At 45.6% G+C, this 16,701-nt stretch overlaps 2 protein-coding genes and 1 non-coding gene across 4 annotated transcripts; 2 read left to right on the top strand and 1 right to left on the bottom strand.

Moving 5' to 3' along the window:
* Nucleotides 1–7: 7 nt before the first annotated feature.
* LOC149371377 (uncharacterized) lies at nt 8–9,874 on the bottom strand. Of its 2 annotated transcripts, none has more exons than XM_089565578.1 (6): nt 9,185–9,874; nt 8,943–9,103; nt 8,668–8,849; nt 6,725–6,860; nt 5,390–5,519; nt 8–1,500 (listed from the first exon to the last, which is right to left on the bottom strand). In XM_089565578.1, the coding sequence occupies exons 1-6, from the start codon at nt 9,537–9,539 to the stop codon at nt 1,409–1,411; spliced, it is 1,056 nt and encodes a 351-aa protein (XP_089421704.1). In that variant the 5' UTR covers nt 9,540–9,874; the 3' UTR covers nt 8–1,408. The 2 variants fall into 2 exon arrangements, with proteins under 2 accessions (XP_089421704.1, XP_089421713.1); XM_089565587.1 differs by having other exon boundaries at nt 8,943–9,060; nt 9,185–9,542.
* A 54-nt stretch (nt 9,875–9,928) lies between these two features.
* On the top strand, nt 9,929–10,000 carry TRNAA-CGC (transfer RNA alanine (anticodon CGC)). The gene has a single exon. It is a non-coding gene; the product is annotated as a tRNA-Ala (tRNA).
* A 684-nt stretch (nt 10,001–10,684) lies between these two features.
* Nucleotides 10,685–15,076, top strand: LOC149371375 (uncharacterized). The gene is made up of 2 exons (XM_089565572.1): nt 10,685–12,228; nt 13,955–15,076. Exons 1-2 carry the CDS (start codon nt 11,089–11,091, stop codon nt 14,159–14,161), a joined length of 1,347 nt encoding a protein of 448 aa, XP_089421698.1. The 5' UTR covers nt 10,685–11,088; the 3' UTR covers nt 14,162–15,076.
* The last annotated feature ends 1,625 nt before the right edge of the window (nt 15,077–16,701 follow it).

Genomic DNA, 16,701 nt, shown 5'->3' with positions numbered 1-16,701 from the left:
TGCAAGGTAAAAATTTTGACACCTTTATTAGCATCAAAAGTTTTAAAATGTTTAGGCTGGATGATGAGCTGACTAGACAAGTATGTTTAGCTCTAAACACGCTGTAAAAGGCTAGTTTTAAAAAGATGAGATTCACACTAGAAGCTCTACTAACATAGCAGCATGAAAAAAAAAAGCGATAGTCATATTACATTGCCTAAAATGGCAAATGGTGCTTACAGAACACAAATGGAAATGTGAATACAAAGAATATAATTAAAAATCAGTTCTGCTACAGACGTTAGCAGCTTAGCCCCAGAGTTAGCAACCAACACCCACGGCACAGTTCTTTGGCTTCTTTTTTGGCAGAAAAGGCACATATAACAATTCATTAGCCACTAGCAAAGTTTTACGAGTCAGCATCAAAGTGCTGAAGCCAACACAGTGGATGCACTTGAGTTGAGCCTTCCATAAAAGCAATTGTGCAACCATAAAATACAAACATGTTCAACAAGATTGTGTTTTCGAATGTTTATATAATGCCAATGCTGCAGGCAATTTAAAAGTTAATGGAACTCACTAAATCAGTGCCTCAGGAGCCAAGCTGTTTCGTTTATGCATCACAGAGTTGCAAATGCCATCATCTAGCATTGAACTTTGCCACTTTAAAAAACGCATCAGGTCTTGAGAAAGGCCCCTTAAAGCAGTCTTGCAGTAGAGCTCGGATTCGGACCCAAGAAAGGTGACAAAACTTAACCAAAAATGTAGGCCAGCCTATTTCCAACAGATACAGACCTGGTGAACAGTGGCATATTCTTCGACTTGTGGCAAAAGCTGTCTGCATTCACACAATACACGCACTATCAAGCAGCACTGTTTCAATATCTATAGCAGAGACAGAGGTGACTAGCATTGTTATCTATTACTGAGCAGAACTGCACTTTCATTAGCAACAAGACAACATACTCAGAAAAGCAAACTATGTTTGTACTACTGATATTTGGATGAACTAGACATATTTTATGTGCTGTGATTACTGGTTTGATATAAAGTGCAATGCCTAACGCACAACAGGCAGCTGATTAAGCATTGATATGAACTCATGGACTTGAGTCCTTGAATAATTATGCTTCATTCCAGCAGTACCCCTACATCTCAGTTACACCTCTGTGGCCGATTCCCCTGTCATATACTGACTTTTAAGAGGACCACCTGCTAGATAGAAACAATGCTGCGCACTGAATCCTGTCGATTAGCACTTGAGCGCAAAGCTGTCCGAGGACGCAGCATAATAACAAAACTTGTTCCAAAGGAACTTTTCCAGTTAAAATTGCGTTTACATCAACAGCGAAAAATATGACAGCTCTGTTCGAGTAGTAATTGTTAGCACCACAGTATGCCCTGGATTTCACAGAGCAAAACACTAGCTTCAGTAGAATGAACCCAGATACGTGATACTCGGCGAGTGCTCGAAGTGAACAGGTATCGACCTTGCCTTGGAGATTGTGCTGCTGAAGTACACTGGAAATAGAAAAAAGAAAATATATTTTCTGAAGCTGTAATGTGTAGTGCACTAGGAAGTAATATAGCAATGACAGCCTGCTCTTAGCATTGAAAACAGGCTGAATACACACATGGCAACTGATGAACAGAGAGCAGCTGGACTGATTCAAGTTTTACAAATTTCTCATTGGCTCATGGGTACTGAGCACACCAAGTACTCTAGCATCTTTAATCCCTGTTTATCACACTCGACAGTTTTGAGGCAAAAAGCCCACTCACAACATAACCTTGAAAAACAAAAAATGTTTCACTTCCTAGGTCTAATTTTAAAATTCTTTGAGTTGGAAGAAACGTTCCCTTTCAAAAAGAAACATTCCAGTGGTCTTTACCAAGGGAATGAAGACATGTAGCCTTCTAGGTCTTGTACCAATCGACTACGATACTTCCTCTACTCACATTCTGCTTGGCTACTGAAAAGTTCCAAGTGCCGAAACAGAGATCTGACTGCATGATTACCAACAAGCCCAAGCGCAACCTGCAACTGTGCCACCAGCGGCAGACAGCTGGCTGTTCCGGCATCACCATACTTGTCTAGCTTGTCAAGAGCAGCTGTGTCATTTGATCCTAACGCGCAGTGGGATGGGAGCCACTTTCGGGCACTTTTAGGTTGCACACTGTGGTATTTGACATCCATTTGACATCCATTTAACATCCATTCGACATCCATTTGACATCCATTCCAATTGAAACGACCCCAAGCAACGTCAACCGCACAAAGGGAAACCTACCATGCAGGGACTTCGCTAAGCGACCCACGAAAGAATAAAAGGCACAACCAAGCCGACTTCAAAATGTTGGGTTTCAAATTAAAAAGTTCTGGTTGGAGACCTCCCATAGTTTATTGTAATAGTTATCAAACCTAACTAGACGGGCAATTCTGCCAAAATGTTTAGTTTTCAATTTTTTCTTTGCTTAGTGCTGCGCGGATACCCCGTGAGTGCCGTTATGCGGGGTCACATGTTGTTCGCGGTCACTGCAAAAGTTCGTCTTAATAAAAGGACACACAAAACAGTTCGTCTTATGCTGCTTTTTTTTAAAACTGAGTCCCATGAGAAACCAACCAAATGGTCTCACTTGTTCATCTTATCCGAAAATCGTCAACCCGCCGCGGTGGCTCAGTGGTTATGGCGCTCGGCTGCTGACCCGAAAGACGCGGGTTCGATCCCGGCCGCGGCGGCTGAATTTCTTGAAGGCGAAATTCTAGAGGCCCGTGTGCTGTGCGATGTCAGTGCACGTTAAAGAACCCCGGGTGGTCGAAATTTCCAGAGCCCTTCACTACGGCGTCCCTCATAGCCTCAGTCGCCTTGGGACGTTAAACCCCAATAAACCTAAACCAAAACTAAACCAATCGTCTTAGCCGAGTTCGTGTTAACGGGAGTCTATTGTACGTTACAAAGGCAGCAGTCTTGCAAAGTGGATGCTAGATTGAAAAATACAGGTAAAATCACACACAAACATCAGAGGTCAATGCTTTTTTTTTTAGTTTGCAGGCAGTTTCAATGAAGGTAATTTTTTTTTTCACGCATTTTATTTTCTCAAAGCATTTCTTCACGTAAGTCAGTCTTCAAGCTGGAACTATAGGAAGTGAGCAAAAACTTGTTTTTCCTTGGAAAGCACTTCGAAAACTACTTCCACCAATGAATAACCAAATTTGTTTCAAAACAACTGGAGATGATTCAGCAAAAAATTAGAATGTTTATCACGAGCTGACCTAATGTAGTTTCTCAAGAGGCTATGAAATGCTGCTGCACTCTAGTGACACTGACATAATAACTTGCATACAGAAAACTATGCCTTTTGCAGCTGCTCAACATACTCTATTTACCATGTCCTAACCTAACAATGTAGTGATACTCATACTTATATGTCAATTTTTGCAATAAAAAAAAATTAAGATTTGCACTGTTTTTGTGTTTTGCACACAACAAGCATGCTGCTTTTAAATGTTCCATTTGATTTTGTTTTTTTCTCTGAATAAGGGGGAACATTTAAACAAAAAAAAATATGATCAGTTTTACTGATACCACTTTGCAAGTGTTCTAAATGACAACCTTTAATGTACTGAGACTGCCTTGATGGGTTAATGATACTGTGTCAGTTTAGGTTCTTAGATGATTTATGATTTGCATCCAGGCATCTCTCAGTTTTGTGCTGCCACTGCTTTCACCAAGCTGAACTTAAATGGCTCATCAAACTAACTGGACTAACCCTTCCTGGTTTTCTTTGTAAGCATTCATCACAATGCAGGGTGCAGACACAACACTTACTGCATAAACAAATATGAGGGTCACTAATAATTGAAGAATGCAGTAAATTTCACAGGTTCTTTATCTTCCTTCCTCGCACCAGAGGTGCCCCGCCAGAGACGGTTTGTTTAACTTGAAAACTGAAGCTTTTCTTCGCACCAGGGGTGCCCCGTCAGAGATGGTCTTGCGATGAGTTATAATGCAGGGATCAAGGGAATACTTGAAGTTTATGTACAGATATTTACAGCATGTACAAGTTAAGGCACTGGAGACATATTAAGCAGCAAAAGGACAAACAACAAAAAGGCGGAACTGGCTAACACTAGGGGAGGCCCCTACTCGGCATAGCCGAAGATGCATAGCACCTGACCTTAGCTCAGAACCCTTTTTCCAGCTCCGGGGCCCAGTTTTAAAGCCCTAAAGGCCCGGCCCACATTTGGCAGCTTCCAATCATGTTGCACAGTTAACACGATTGGCTTTTCAAGGGCATGGCCAGCCCTCCAGCTTCCATAAGGTAAAACACCCTCTCCATTGCAAAATAAAAACAAACACAAACGCACAGTCGTGCCAGCCAGTGCCAGCATGTGCGGGGTAGAACATTCTATCCCTCCAAAATAAAAGTAAACACAAACACAAAACACACTCGTGCGAGCACGTGGCGTCGGTTTCCCCAATGACCCCCCGACCTTGGCGTCGTCTCGGAATTGGGGATTATCGGGCTCAAGCGGGCAGTTACCGCTGTACTGCCACTGCGAGCTTGGACCTGCGTTCCAAGGCGACTCCTCATCTCTATTGCTCCCCCCCCCCCCCCCTCCCCCCCCCTTCCCCGTCAACGGCGCCCTGACGCTGTTCCGTCCGGTAGTGCTTAATCCTCTCAGGAATCCTGCAGACTTTTCGAACGAGACGTTCGTCGCGAGTCTGCGCCTCGGCTGGTGTCCGTTAAGACGAGGGGATTAAGAAAAGGGGGGGTGTCGTCGTATGGCGGCTCTTCAGTCCCAAGCTGCCACCGCTCTTTTGCCTAGCGGACGCGAATCAGCCCCAAAGGGCGATGGACGCCCGAACAGCCCGGCGTCTGCGCGCGCGCGCATCGTTCTAAGAAATGTCATTCTTCGCTTCGAGCGCACCCCTCCGTCCCGTCCCGTCGCGAAGGGGGGGGGGGGGGGGTCCATTGAAGACGGCAGCGGCGAGGTGCTGAGAAAGAACGACCGGCCCCAATGACCCCGCATGCACATACCGATCCCTAAATGCAAAGGTCCTTGCTATCACTGACTCCAGGCCGGGCTGTTTCACGAAAGATGTAGAGGTTGCTGATTAAGTGTCTACAACCGCATTTATTGCAGGACCACCAATGTGGCAGTTGAAGGAGCAGCGGCAGCTGTGTCCGGCCAAGGTGACGGTCTAATGTTCCCTACGTGCGCTCGCGCAATCCTCATCTTTACTGGTGGTGCCAGTGCCGAACGCGGCACTGCTACGGCCTCTCCATGCATTCATTCCTTAGCATTACTGACTCCAAGTTACTGCCTTTACTGCTGTGCAACCAAGAAGCAAAATACACTTCCATTATGCAACCGAGCTGGTGACTGTCTCTTTTGAGCACTTACGGACGTCGCTGGGCTTCAGAAGTACTGACACCAGGCGGCAGTGGTGGACACAAAGCTCCGATGGTTCAAGCACCACAAGTCGGCTTCCTTCCACTTGCACTAGCCAGGAACTTGAGAAGTCTGTCTCGGGCTGCAAAGAATGCCTTGTATCAACTTCCTGGCATCCATTTCCCAGAGCAGACAAAAAGCAATAACTTGTGCCTCTTGCATCATTCTACTAGTATGCAAGGAAAAAAAAAAAACAACATACGGCAGCTGAAAGATAACACAGAAATCCTTTTGACCCTGACGTGAGTGCAGGAAACTATCATGTTCTGTTTTTGTTTAGCACTATCTGCTTTCACCAAAAATAGGGGCAGAGATAAGAGAACCCATTGGCTTGCCTTTGTCGACAATGAGATTAGAAGGCATCACACTGAGAGGATTCAGCCCTGACAAGCAAAGTTCTGATAAAAGAAGGTGACACAGATGTGTGAGGATGCGAGACTGGATGTTTAAAGACAAACACTGTAGGTTAGCTTTTTTACTGTTCACTGTGGTTCTGTTTGACAACCATCGATGCACAAGAATGACAGCTTTTTATAGTGCCACAGCTATGCTCTGTGTGCACGCCCGTGAGAAAGGTGCAGAGGAGGATACAATAGCTCCAACAGCAACTAGCACAGTAAGTCAACTAACTTCAACCGATCTCAATAAATACTGCCAAGTGAGACAACACAGCTGTTTTCATGCCATACAGAGGTCTAGAAGTGGTAGCTGCAAAATGCAAGCACACACACTACTGTGAGTACAGTTATGTGCAGTCTCACCTAGAAAAACTCTCTAAGGATCCCTGCTGAGGATCTATTCTGTATATGCTTGAAGTTATGCATGGCACAAAGACAAATAAGACACATAAAAGGCTGACAAGCATTCTTTTGTTCTTTGTCACTGCAAGCCCAGTGCATATCTTCATTCAGAACCATAATTATGCTGCATTCTGTACTCTAAGCAAATAAGACAATAAATTATCCACTTATGAGCCTGCTCTTTTTTCACCCACAAAAATATGCCTCCCTTAAAATGTCACAGCTTTTATTATTTGCATTTACAAATGTTACCAGGCCTGGGCAGTCAACTGCAAAGTCATCTTGAAAGAGCCTTTCAACAGCAACAGATCTCCACGTTTTCAAAAGATATCACAGCACAAAGTGAATGAATCAAGCACAGTTCAACAGGGTGTGAACTTGGGCTGATCACTTCATAACGTGTTGTCTGGCTCTCTCTTGTTCCCATTAACTTGCAGTGATATTTCACGTACATGCAAATTTATCTCACCGAGGCTCGGCATCTCACCAGGTAATAACTAGGAGCGTGGGGGCCATCAAACAACAGGAACCTCTGCAAGGACACCTCAGAGATGTTCTGCACAAAGTACGGCCGGTGGAAAACTTTTCTGAGAATTCGTGCGGCTGGAGGTGATGCCAGTTGCCTGCAAGACATGTGAAGATGCAATGTTATGCTGTAATCATCATCATCATCAGCCTGAACAATTAAAGGACTCTTGTATTGTCCGGTTATTTCCAGTCATCCCTATCCTGTACCAGCTGCAGCAACCCTATCCCTTCAAATTTCGTAATTTAATTTGCGTACCTGACTCTCTGCAAAACATAACTCTAATCCTGAATCCTAAGACGAAAGAAAGGTTCAGCATTAACGCTTAGTTTCATTACATGTAACTGAAAATCCAAAGAAGATGGGAACATATGTAAAGTTGTGCTCAGTACGACTTGCGACATGCACAAGCTGATCCGACCTTCCTTCGCAAATCAAATATCCCCGGTAATGCTGAAAAGTTATGCATTTAGTTGCGCACTGAAAGGGTACTGCTTTCTGTTGAGCATATCATTCCACAGTGAACTGCTAATAAGGCAGAAACTGCACTAATATGCCACTGCAGACGTATTGCAAGTCATATTCTGTGCGACTGCACCCACACTGGGGAAAAAAAAAAAAACTGGTGTCAAGCCAAATAGTGAAACATGCAACCCCAAAATGTAGAGGTCTACATAGACCATTTTAACAGGTGCAAAACCGTTACTAAATAAAGCATGGACAAGATGATAGGAATAGAGAAAAGAAAGATTAGGGTTCATCGAGGTTAAGCACCATGCACACAGCTTCAGTCAAATGTCTTCAGAACAGATGGTTTGCTTTTCAGCTGAGCAGTGGAGCACTTATGAAATCGCTGAAGCTTTAAATTTTATAAACTGTGGAAAACTCTTGCCCTCACTTTTCAATACCTTTTGGTGTTGAGGGGTGCCGGAGGAGCTCTGCTTTATGGTTCACAAGCAAACTAGGTGGCCTGGAGACTTTTGAATGAGGATGTGCACTTGGATGCAACAAGACTCTTCGTGAGTGAGAACTAATCATGTTGCTACTTTAAGCACCAACCAGCAAAATTTTTCTTCGTGTTCTGTTTGTTTAATGCATTCATGTTCCTCTACAACATGACAGCACAGTCAGCAAACTTGCGTAAAGTGCTCATGCGAAATGCATTTCCCTGTAAACAAAGCAATGCCATGTCACAGCTGCTAGGCTGTAGAAGCAATGCTTGTGCAAAAGTAGAGCCACTCAGGTTTTGCTCCTAGGCTGCTTCAACCCGTAATGTGCAAGACATTTTATAGTAAAAGTTATGTTGTATAGTTTTAACACTTCGATTAGGAGGTATTGTCTAAATTAGCTACACGGACTTATTAAGAGGCCAGGTTTTCATGCAACCAAAACATGATTGAAAATATGCGCCAACTAGACAAATTTAATGCCTCAGCCAGATATTTGAATCTGTTGTCCAAACCTGATGAAAGTACTAAAAGTAAAAGAGAATCTACACACAAGTAAAATGGGAAAGGCTGGCTTGAGGCAGGCTTCTCTGACCACTTACTCCCAGGAGCAAAAAAAAGGATAAAAAGTTTACGGTGGATAGTTATAGGATAGTTTAAATGAAATGAGTTTGCAAAATGTTGAATGGCTTCCTGTTAGATGTGGTAAATGACGCAGAGGCTCTCTGGAAAGTTGGCAAAGGTGTTGCATCGCTTTTAGCAATGTATGTAAGTACAGCATCAACAGACAATAAATGCTTCCTTCTCATTTGGTAATATCCTTTGGTAAAGTCAAAGCATTCGTGTCAGTGCATGGTTTTGAACAATGCGAAATTGTGCATGCATCCACACCAACAAACAGCGGGAGGAAAACATAACAGCGCCACATGATGTCGCAGCTTGTGACGCAGAGCTTACCACGTTATGTGGAAAGTGTGATCATCTACTTGTTGCCACTTCTGCCAGTCCAATAAATGATGTGGTTTGTGCACACCATGTAGAGTTGAGTGGAACTTTGCTGCTGTATCTTCTGTAAGTTCCTGGTGTGTCTTCAAGAAGTGATACAGATGCTCACCACTGACGTTATGCTTCAGTGCATCCTGAGCAGAAAAGATTTCTTGTAAGCTAGTTTGAAAGATTGGCGGAGCCAAGGCGGCTCGTGCCCAACGCAAACAGCAAGCAGCGACACAAACCTTCACAACGAAGGGCATAAGGCTCCAAACGTAGTTCATGGCAGTTAGAGAATGACCGGTCAAGTCGACAACTGCCTTCAGGTTTTCGCATGGCCAACATTCCGATTCGTTCATGGGGCTAAAAAATGGGTTAGAAATCAGGCATCTCCTATCGTGGTAATCTGAAAGAAAACACAGCCGGTCGCAAACTTAACGCACAGTGTGTCAAAAAGTAATCAAATCACGGCGTGAAACCAACTCACGCGCTAACGACGGGAACCAGTTTAGCAAGGGCAAGGCGAGTAACCGTGCAGTTCGAAGCCCAGGGTACGTGTATTTGTCGTACAATCTGTCCAAAGTCATGCCTCCAAAACAGATCTGGAGGATCACCCTGAGTGTTATAACAGCAAGTGAGCACCACATCAGGAGGTTTGTAGCCCGCGCGCACACACTTGTTGCCGCACTTTTCGCGCATGCTGGTGGCCGCTTCTGTCTAAAAAACACTTCTTCGATACACTTGTTCAAGGCGTTCGGTGGTACTTTGCGGTTTGCGGCTGCTTGCAGTAGAACTCGAAGTTCAGAGCGAAAGGTTTCTCTCGGGAAGGTTCCAGCACGCATGACGTTCAACAAGTCTTGACGGGAGTTGGCGGCTTGAACGTAAGGTGCCCAGTGGTGAAGCTTCAGCGAAACGTTTTACGTATTCACCTGTGTTATGACGGACACCTTCATCAACCGCAGGTTGTCCATGGAACGTTGACCTTGGAACTTTCTTTCAACTAATCTCGCACGCAAGAGCCTTTACAAGAAGCTTGTTATGTTGAGCACGGATAACATGGTCCTAAATGGTTCTTGGTCGTATAGTTTACAGTGGAAAACGTAACACACTCGACGGTTGCACCATGAAATGAACTTTTAACAGTTACGCACACACCTTTACGCATGCCTGCAACAGAGAAATCCCTGAAAGGTATTATTGATACTATATTTCTCGGTACTAACCGCGTCCTGGGGGTGTAGCTCAGTGGTAGAGCGTTCGCTTCGCATGTGAAAGGCCCCGGGTTCGAACCCCGGCACCTCCACATGGGCTTTGCTTTTTTTTTCTTCTCCGAAATCCTGAACTTTCACATTATTTTTATCGTGGATGTTTATCACTAGCTATCTGCCCACCAAACGTTTCCCTTAAATTTCGGTCAGTCCCCATTCGCTCAAATGCCGGATGATGCAACCACACTCGCGCAACAATGTGCATTTCGTCCAGCTGCTATCTGAACTATGGGCAGCTGCTGCAGCATGTCTCTCTTGCAAAGAATGCTTGACATCTCAACTTTTGGCTGGTGTTAAGATTGTTAAGATCTTCAGCAACAGTATTGGCGCGAAATTTTTTTTTTTTTTGTCGGAGCAGCGATGGATTTTTTCTCTCGCTGCTTGCGCAGAGTTTGCCTAGTTTGCCCATGGTTTTTCCTAGATAGGAAGGGTGAAAGCAACTACAACAGTGAAGGCACTTTTCGAAGAACAGCTCAAATCAGGCTGGCGGAATGAGTGCCTGATAGCCTGGCATCCTCTTCCCATTCCTTTATCTTTATTGATAAAGCTGTTTCAACCTCCTCGCTCAGTTGGGAGCGGAGCCAACACGCGGAGCCCGCAGTATTTTATTATTGTTGCCATTGGTCGTTGCCACGGGGATAGAAGGCTCGTTGCACTCTCCACCGGAAGCTCCCTCTCTTCTCTTCGTGACGTCGTGGCATGCAGTGGAGGGATATGACGTAAAGACAGCAGCAGCAGCCATTTTCGTCTTCGTCTTCAGCTGTGCAACATCGAGAGAAATGGTCTGCTGTGGAGAAGTGGTTTTGCCGTGTGTTTTCCAAGCGATCAACGGTGACTCCTACATTGTTGTTAGTGGTGAGCGTGGTATGGTTATTGCCGGACGTGGTATTTGCACTGGTTGTCGAATCGAGGGTGAAACCGCCTGCGGTAAGCCTTGTCCTTGTTCCGTCGCTAGGCCCGTGCAGTTCGAACCTTGGTCCAAGCGGCGGTCCATGTGTCGGAACCATGGCGCTGTTCCTCATGGCGAATTGATGTTGGCGCAGCCTCTTTAAAGGGCGGACGCACTGCGGCAGCTAAAATTCGAGTGACGCAGCTGACTCATCACGTGCTGTCATCCGATGCTATGAGCCAGACATGCCAAAAGGAGGACAGTCGCACGTGTGACCGGGTCGCTACGAACAGTGCTGCGAAGAACGGCCTTCTGCAAACGCTCAAGTGTGCCTACAGCTGTCCCATTGTAACCCGCGGGAGCGGCGACGAAGGCTTGATGTCTAGAACACGGCAAGATTGTAGCCTTAGAAAGCGTTCTGCCGTCGACCGTGGAAAAATGTGTATTGACAAGCCACGTGAAGAACTTCGGGTCGCTTCCAGCCCAGACAGCGTAGCTGACACCGCCGAGATGCCTCCAAAACCGAAGGACCGTCAACAGCGGCGTCGGCGGCGGCGGCGCACCAAGCCGCTGCGTCCGGCGCCGGCTGCCGACGATTCCAAATCGGCGAAGACCGTCCCGCCAGCTGCTGCTGGCATTTGCATCTCGCGTTCTCCCACAAAGGAATTTACTTTCCACGTCGAGGCAACTTCGGCATCCCCACTGAAAAAAGACGCAAAGAAAGTGCAGGCCGAAGGGAAGTCAGCGACGGCCTCTTCACCGCCCTGCGTAAACTCGGCCATTGCGTTCATTTTGGGTGGGAATGAGGACCTGAGCGATACCGACAGTGATTGGGACGACGATGGTGATAGTGGAGGGACTGCCGACATTCCCCTGCGTCCGGCGCCGGCTGCCGACGCTTCCAAGTCGGCGACGACCGTCCCGCCAGCTGCTGCTGGCATTTGCATCTCGCGTTCTCCCACAAAGGAGTTTATTTTCCACGTCGAGCCAACTTCGGCATGCCCACTGAAAAAAGACTCAAAGGAAGTGCAGGCCGAAGGGAAGTCTGCGACGGCCTCTTCACCGCCCTGCGTAAACTCGGCCATTGCGTTCATTTTGGGTGGGAATGAGGACCTGAGCGATACCGACAGTGATTGGGACGACGATGGTGATAGTGGAGGGACTGCCGACATTCCCCTCGACCTCCTAATGATGCCCCTGCTGAGCAGTGTTCTTTCCGTGTCGGTTCTGGCCGACTCGCGCCCCACTGCCCGGCGACGCAACGGCGATCAAGTGGACGGGCGCCCGCCCGTTTCGCCGCTCGTGCGAGACGCCAACAAGAAGTGGAACCGAATGTACCACGAGGACGTCGGCAAGCCGCCGCGAGCAGCAAAGGTGATTTGCCCGATAAGCAAGCGGTAGTCGCGCGGCTGCACTAAGCACGCCATGCACCATTGTGGCAAGCGAAGGCGCGGTCAAGGGAAGCCTGGCCACAGAAGCCCTAAGGCCATCTTAATACGGCGCGCGTTTAAGCTTGGGCGAGGGAAAGGGGTGTTGCTTTTTTTTTTCTTTGCCCTAATCTGATGGGTCGTCCCCGCCGGCTTTACATATGCCACCTTGAGGCAGTTGTTTTATTGCTATTGAGATAGCGGCATCTGTTGCCACGACGACGTTATGTGGCGGATGTAACAGCTGTTCCCTTTTCTTTTCTAGTTCTGAAGCGCGGTCGTTGGTGCACCCCTTGGAATAAGCGGTAACAGTGCACACAGTCGCTGTAATTATCGCTTACTGCTTTCAGTGAAGCTGAGATAAACGCAGTTTAGTGCACTGGCAGTACATTCACGAAGTTTGAGTGGTCAGTGGTTTGGTGGTTGGGCAAAGGTGGCAGCATTTATGCATGTTGCAGCAGCTTCACCAGTGCTGCATTTTATGAGCTTCTGAGAAATAACAGTGGAAAATGTTTGAGATCGTGCTGTAAGGGTGCTTCTCAGCCCATGATCAATTCAGGAACGTTCAACCCCACATACCATGCGATACCAGTTATAGGTCATGGTGTGCTTATGCAATGTGAAGTGACTAAGCACTTTGGTGCCATGATGTAATGCACCTTCATGCATGTGTGTGTGTGTGCCTTAACACAGCCTTCCTTTTGACTGTCAAAACTGCACTTGTTAAAAATTTTAAACAGGAGGGAGAAGTATGGTAGGGGGTGTCGATCTGTCCAGTCTGCTCGCATTATTCTGAGAGGCCGTCCTTGTGTGACCAAGGGCTATCTGAAAGCTTGCTGTGGGAAAACCCTAGTTAGACTATCTGGCTGTTGGCAGCAAATGTTGACATTTTTATGAAGGCTGTCAAGAAGGTTAAAAAGACAATTTTTATTTCAACTGTGCTTTGTTTAGAGTAAGCTTTATAATTTAGCTACATTTAAAAATTAACCTTTATCAAAATGTAGACATAGAAAAAAAAATCACTGAAGTGGCAAGTTGTGGGACATTGTATCTTGCATGATATTATTGCAGTCATGCTGGATTTAGTAGGCTAGCTTAACTAGTGGCCAGTGACCTTAAAGCTGCTTCTTGTTGGGAAGCTGTCAAGTTTGCCTAAATGTGAAACAGCTTTTGTATTGTGTGCCCTAGTGTGCAGGTAAGCTGACTGCATACACCATCATTTGGTGCAAAAGCTTGGCAAATCGAGTTGTTTACACAGTACATCAGTGCATTCTACATCATAAGCCATTGCAATGGTGAAGAAAGTACTATCGCCTCTGTTGCACCTGTTGCATGTTCAAAAAATCATTACTGCAAAACACGGAAGCAACAAGTACATTTGCAGAAAGTCTATCTAGGAGAGATGATTAGTTAGTTAGGTGTCTCCCACAATGGCGTGACCTTTGCACTTTACTATTTTTAAAAATTTTGTAGCTTTGGCACCTTGGCATTCCATAAGTCAGTTTTGCTGCCCATGATCTTGGAGCTAATGTGAAAGCTCTCTTTTAGTGTGATGGTGGCTCTGCTTGGCATATTTCCTTATTAAGGACAGAGGCCGCAGTATGTGTGCTTCTTTTTTTGTTTGTTTTTGACTGCTACAGTGTTTTCACAAACTTTCATCTTTTTCACTGTAGGTCAACTTTCGCTTGGGCAAGGGGCTTGTGCAAGTCCACAGTGCCGACGACTTAGACCGCAAGGGACCTTGGGAGCAAATAGCTCGTGACCGCCGTCGCTTCCAGTCGCGCATTGCTTCTGTGTACTGTGTCCTGGCACCAGTGTTCTCTGCAGAACACCGTCAGAACGTCTACCAGAAGTTATACGCCTCAGCCGCCACTGAATAAACTGCCGCGCAAGATCTGTGCACTCATTAGAAGAGGACAAAATTCATCGACCTGCTTGCAGGGTGCTATACACTGTGTGTGCAGTCTTCACCATGGAACAGAACACTTGCAGGATCCCATATTTGTGAGAACATGTTTTCTTCATCTGATGAATGCAGGGTTTTGTCTTTTTATTGCAGCTGTGAGAGCAGCTTGCATTTTTGTATTGCCTAGTCCTCGGGTGCAAGCAGATTGTTGAGAAGCAATTTGTTTCTCTTAAGCTCTCTGAGTGTTCTGTGACTCAGCTGGACATTGAATTGCACAGGCTGTGGAATTGACTGGAGTACGTTGTGATGCAACAGTTCAAATGTACAAAGATTTAATTTTTTTGTTTGTGATGTTGGCTTGGCTTGCTGCTGCAAATGCGCCGTCTTTGATGTTCATTAGGATTTTCTGGCAAATTTTGGATTTGCATTTTCAGAGAAGCTTGTTGCGCAGGTACTACAAGGTTGGTGGTGAAGTGTTCTCCTCAGCAACTGCTTCTGGTTCAGACTCAACAGACTGCACATGTTTGTCTGGGCCCATCTTGAACCCATGGAAAAAGATTTTTGTGATCAGCTGAGCTGAGTGATGCTGGCCTGAGCAGGAAACAAAAATAATTCTCTATCAATGCATTCCAGCAAATGCTCAAGCTGTGTGATAGGTTTTTATCTGGCTTGTTTCAGGAGATATATTTAGAGACCATAGACACTTCCGTAAAGAACGCTTTTTTCTACAAACGGGGCTTCTTCAGTTTTTGCTGCAGCAAGCTTTTGTATCTTGACTATGCACTCGACTGTCGCGAGAGTTGGAGTGTGCTTCTCTTCTATGCCATTGGTTCCTGTAATGTTCTTCTGTTGTTTGAAGGATATTGGAGATGTAAACCGTGGTATGATATTCTGGTGTCCTGTTGTCTTTTTTGCTTTGCATTGCCAAGACATGCAAAGGGTAAACACTATTCCACCTTGTCATTTCATGATTATAGAAATTTAGTTCGATACACTAGCTAGGGTTGGTTTTTAATAATGTTTGCATTATAAACTGTAGCCACTTGTGCCAGCATACTAGCACCACTCTGCTTGAGACGCTAATATGGTAACCCATTCGTAATTAAAACCACCGAATGGGTGGCCTTTTTTGCCAGATAAGACACTCCGATGAGCACTGATTTGCTCCATGTTTATGCATTTGGAGTATCCTAATGTGTACTCTGGTTCAGCTCCGTGATGGTTACTCATCAATCAGGCCCCTAACTTTCTGCAGTGGAAAATTCTAAATTTTGCAGGTGCAGAATGAAGAATCCGCGAAATTCCATGGGAAGCGTAATACACATGAAAGAAACATGCAGGTTCATTTTTTGAGCACATGCCTTGCATGCTGCAGAGGCACTTCTAAAATTAAGTTGTAACTTGGCGTCAAGAAATGTTTACCATTACCTTCACCCAAAGAATGGCACTTATTCGATGCTACACCTTTATAACGACTGAATGACCTGTGTCAACAGAGTCAATTGTAACAGTCAGATATTTGAGTGCAGTGGAAGTGTGTTGGGGTCACTTATTTCATTCTGGTCTAGAAAGACTGGTCGAAATCTTTGCCTTGTGTGCCTTGCTAATAATGAAACTGTGAGGTTTGTCAGTGGATTTCAGTTCTCAAGCACTTTTCAGGTACACATGCCACTCTGTAGCTATAGTCGGATACACTTCAAGAACGAAGCGACTTTTTCCTAACAAGGGACCCCCTTGCAGCCAATGGCATTGGCTGATTCTCATCACCCTGCTAGCCTGACAGTGTAGGGAGGAGACTCTCCCCTTTCATCTGCCACTCTGCACTGTCACGTTGCAGGGTGATGAGAACTGGCCGGCGCCATTGATTGGAAGGGGGGCCTAAGCTGCTTCATGCATGAGTTGCATCAGACTGTGGGACTGGCTTTAATGATGGGCTTTAAAATTAATATGAAGAAAATTAGTCCCAAAGCGACTAAGGCTATGAGAGACGCCGTAGTGGAGGGCTCCGGAAATTTCGACCACCTGGGGTTCTTTAACGTGCACTGACATCGCACAGAACACGGGCCTCTAGAATTTCTCCTTCAAACAAATTCGACCGCCGCGGCCGGGATCGAACCCGCGTCTTTCGGGTCAGCAGCCGAGCACCATAACCACTGAACCACCGCGGCGGCGAAGAAGAAAATTAGTGTTCACCAGTATGGGAAGAGAGCAGTTAACTGCTGTAGATAGCAAAGTGTTGTATGCAGCAAAAGGATACATCTAGGTAGGATATGAGATTTTCCAAATGAGCCAAATCTAGAAACAAACTAAATGAAGTTAAGCTGAATTCTGAAGTTCACCCATAGTTAACTCTGTTTCTGTCGAAACAGAAAAATGTGAAAGTTAGTTATCTGCAGTTGATGTAGTGCATTGGAAGCTTTTATGTGGTATGCTTTAGATTGCTGGTTATTTTACCTATTTCGTATGGAGTAAAGATCCATGGCTTAACTTAACAGTATAGCTTAACTTAATTTT

Source organism: Amblyomma mixtum, chromosome 1 (assembly GCF_055824585.1).
Source record: "Amblyomma mixtum isolate Tamu chromosome 1, ASM5582458v1, whole genome shotgun sequence".
NCBI classification, from domain to species: domain Eukaryota; kingdom Metazoa; phylum Arthropoda; class Arachnida; order Ixodida; family Ixodidae; genus Amblyomma; species Amblyomma mixtum.
This window is presented reverse-complemented; position numbering and strand designations above follow the sequence as displayed.

Bases quoted from the DNA above. Each gene is read 5' to 3' on its own strand.
- LOC149371375 (XM_089565572.1), top strand. From the start codon at position 11,089: ATGAGCCAGACATGCCAAAAGGAGGACAGTCGCACGTGTGACCGGGTC. The intron at 12,229-13,954 runs GTGATTTGCCCG...TTTTCACTGTAG, and splicing joins AGCCGCCGCGAGCAGCAAAG to GTCAACTTTCGCTTGGGCAA.
- LOC149371377 (XM_089565578.1), bottom strand. From the start codon at position 9,539: ATGCGTGCTGGAACCTTCCCGAGAGAAACCTTTCGCTCTGAACTTCGA. The intron at 5,520-6,724 runs GTGAGATGCCGA...CATTCTTTGCAG, and splicing joins ACGCTCCTAGTTATTACCTG to CCCGAGACAGACTTCTCAAG. The intron at 1,501-5,389 runs GTAAGTGCTCAA...TTCTATTTCCAG, and splicing joins TCTGAAGCCCAGCGACGTCC to TGTACTTCAGCAGCACAATC.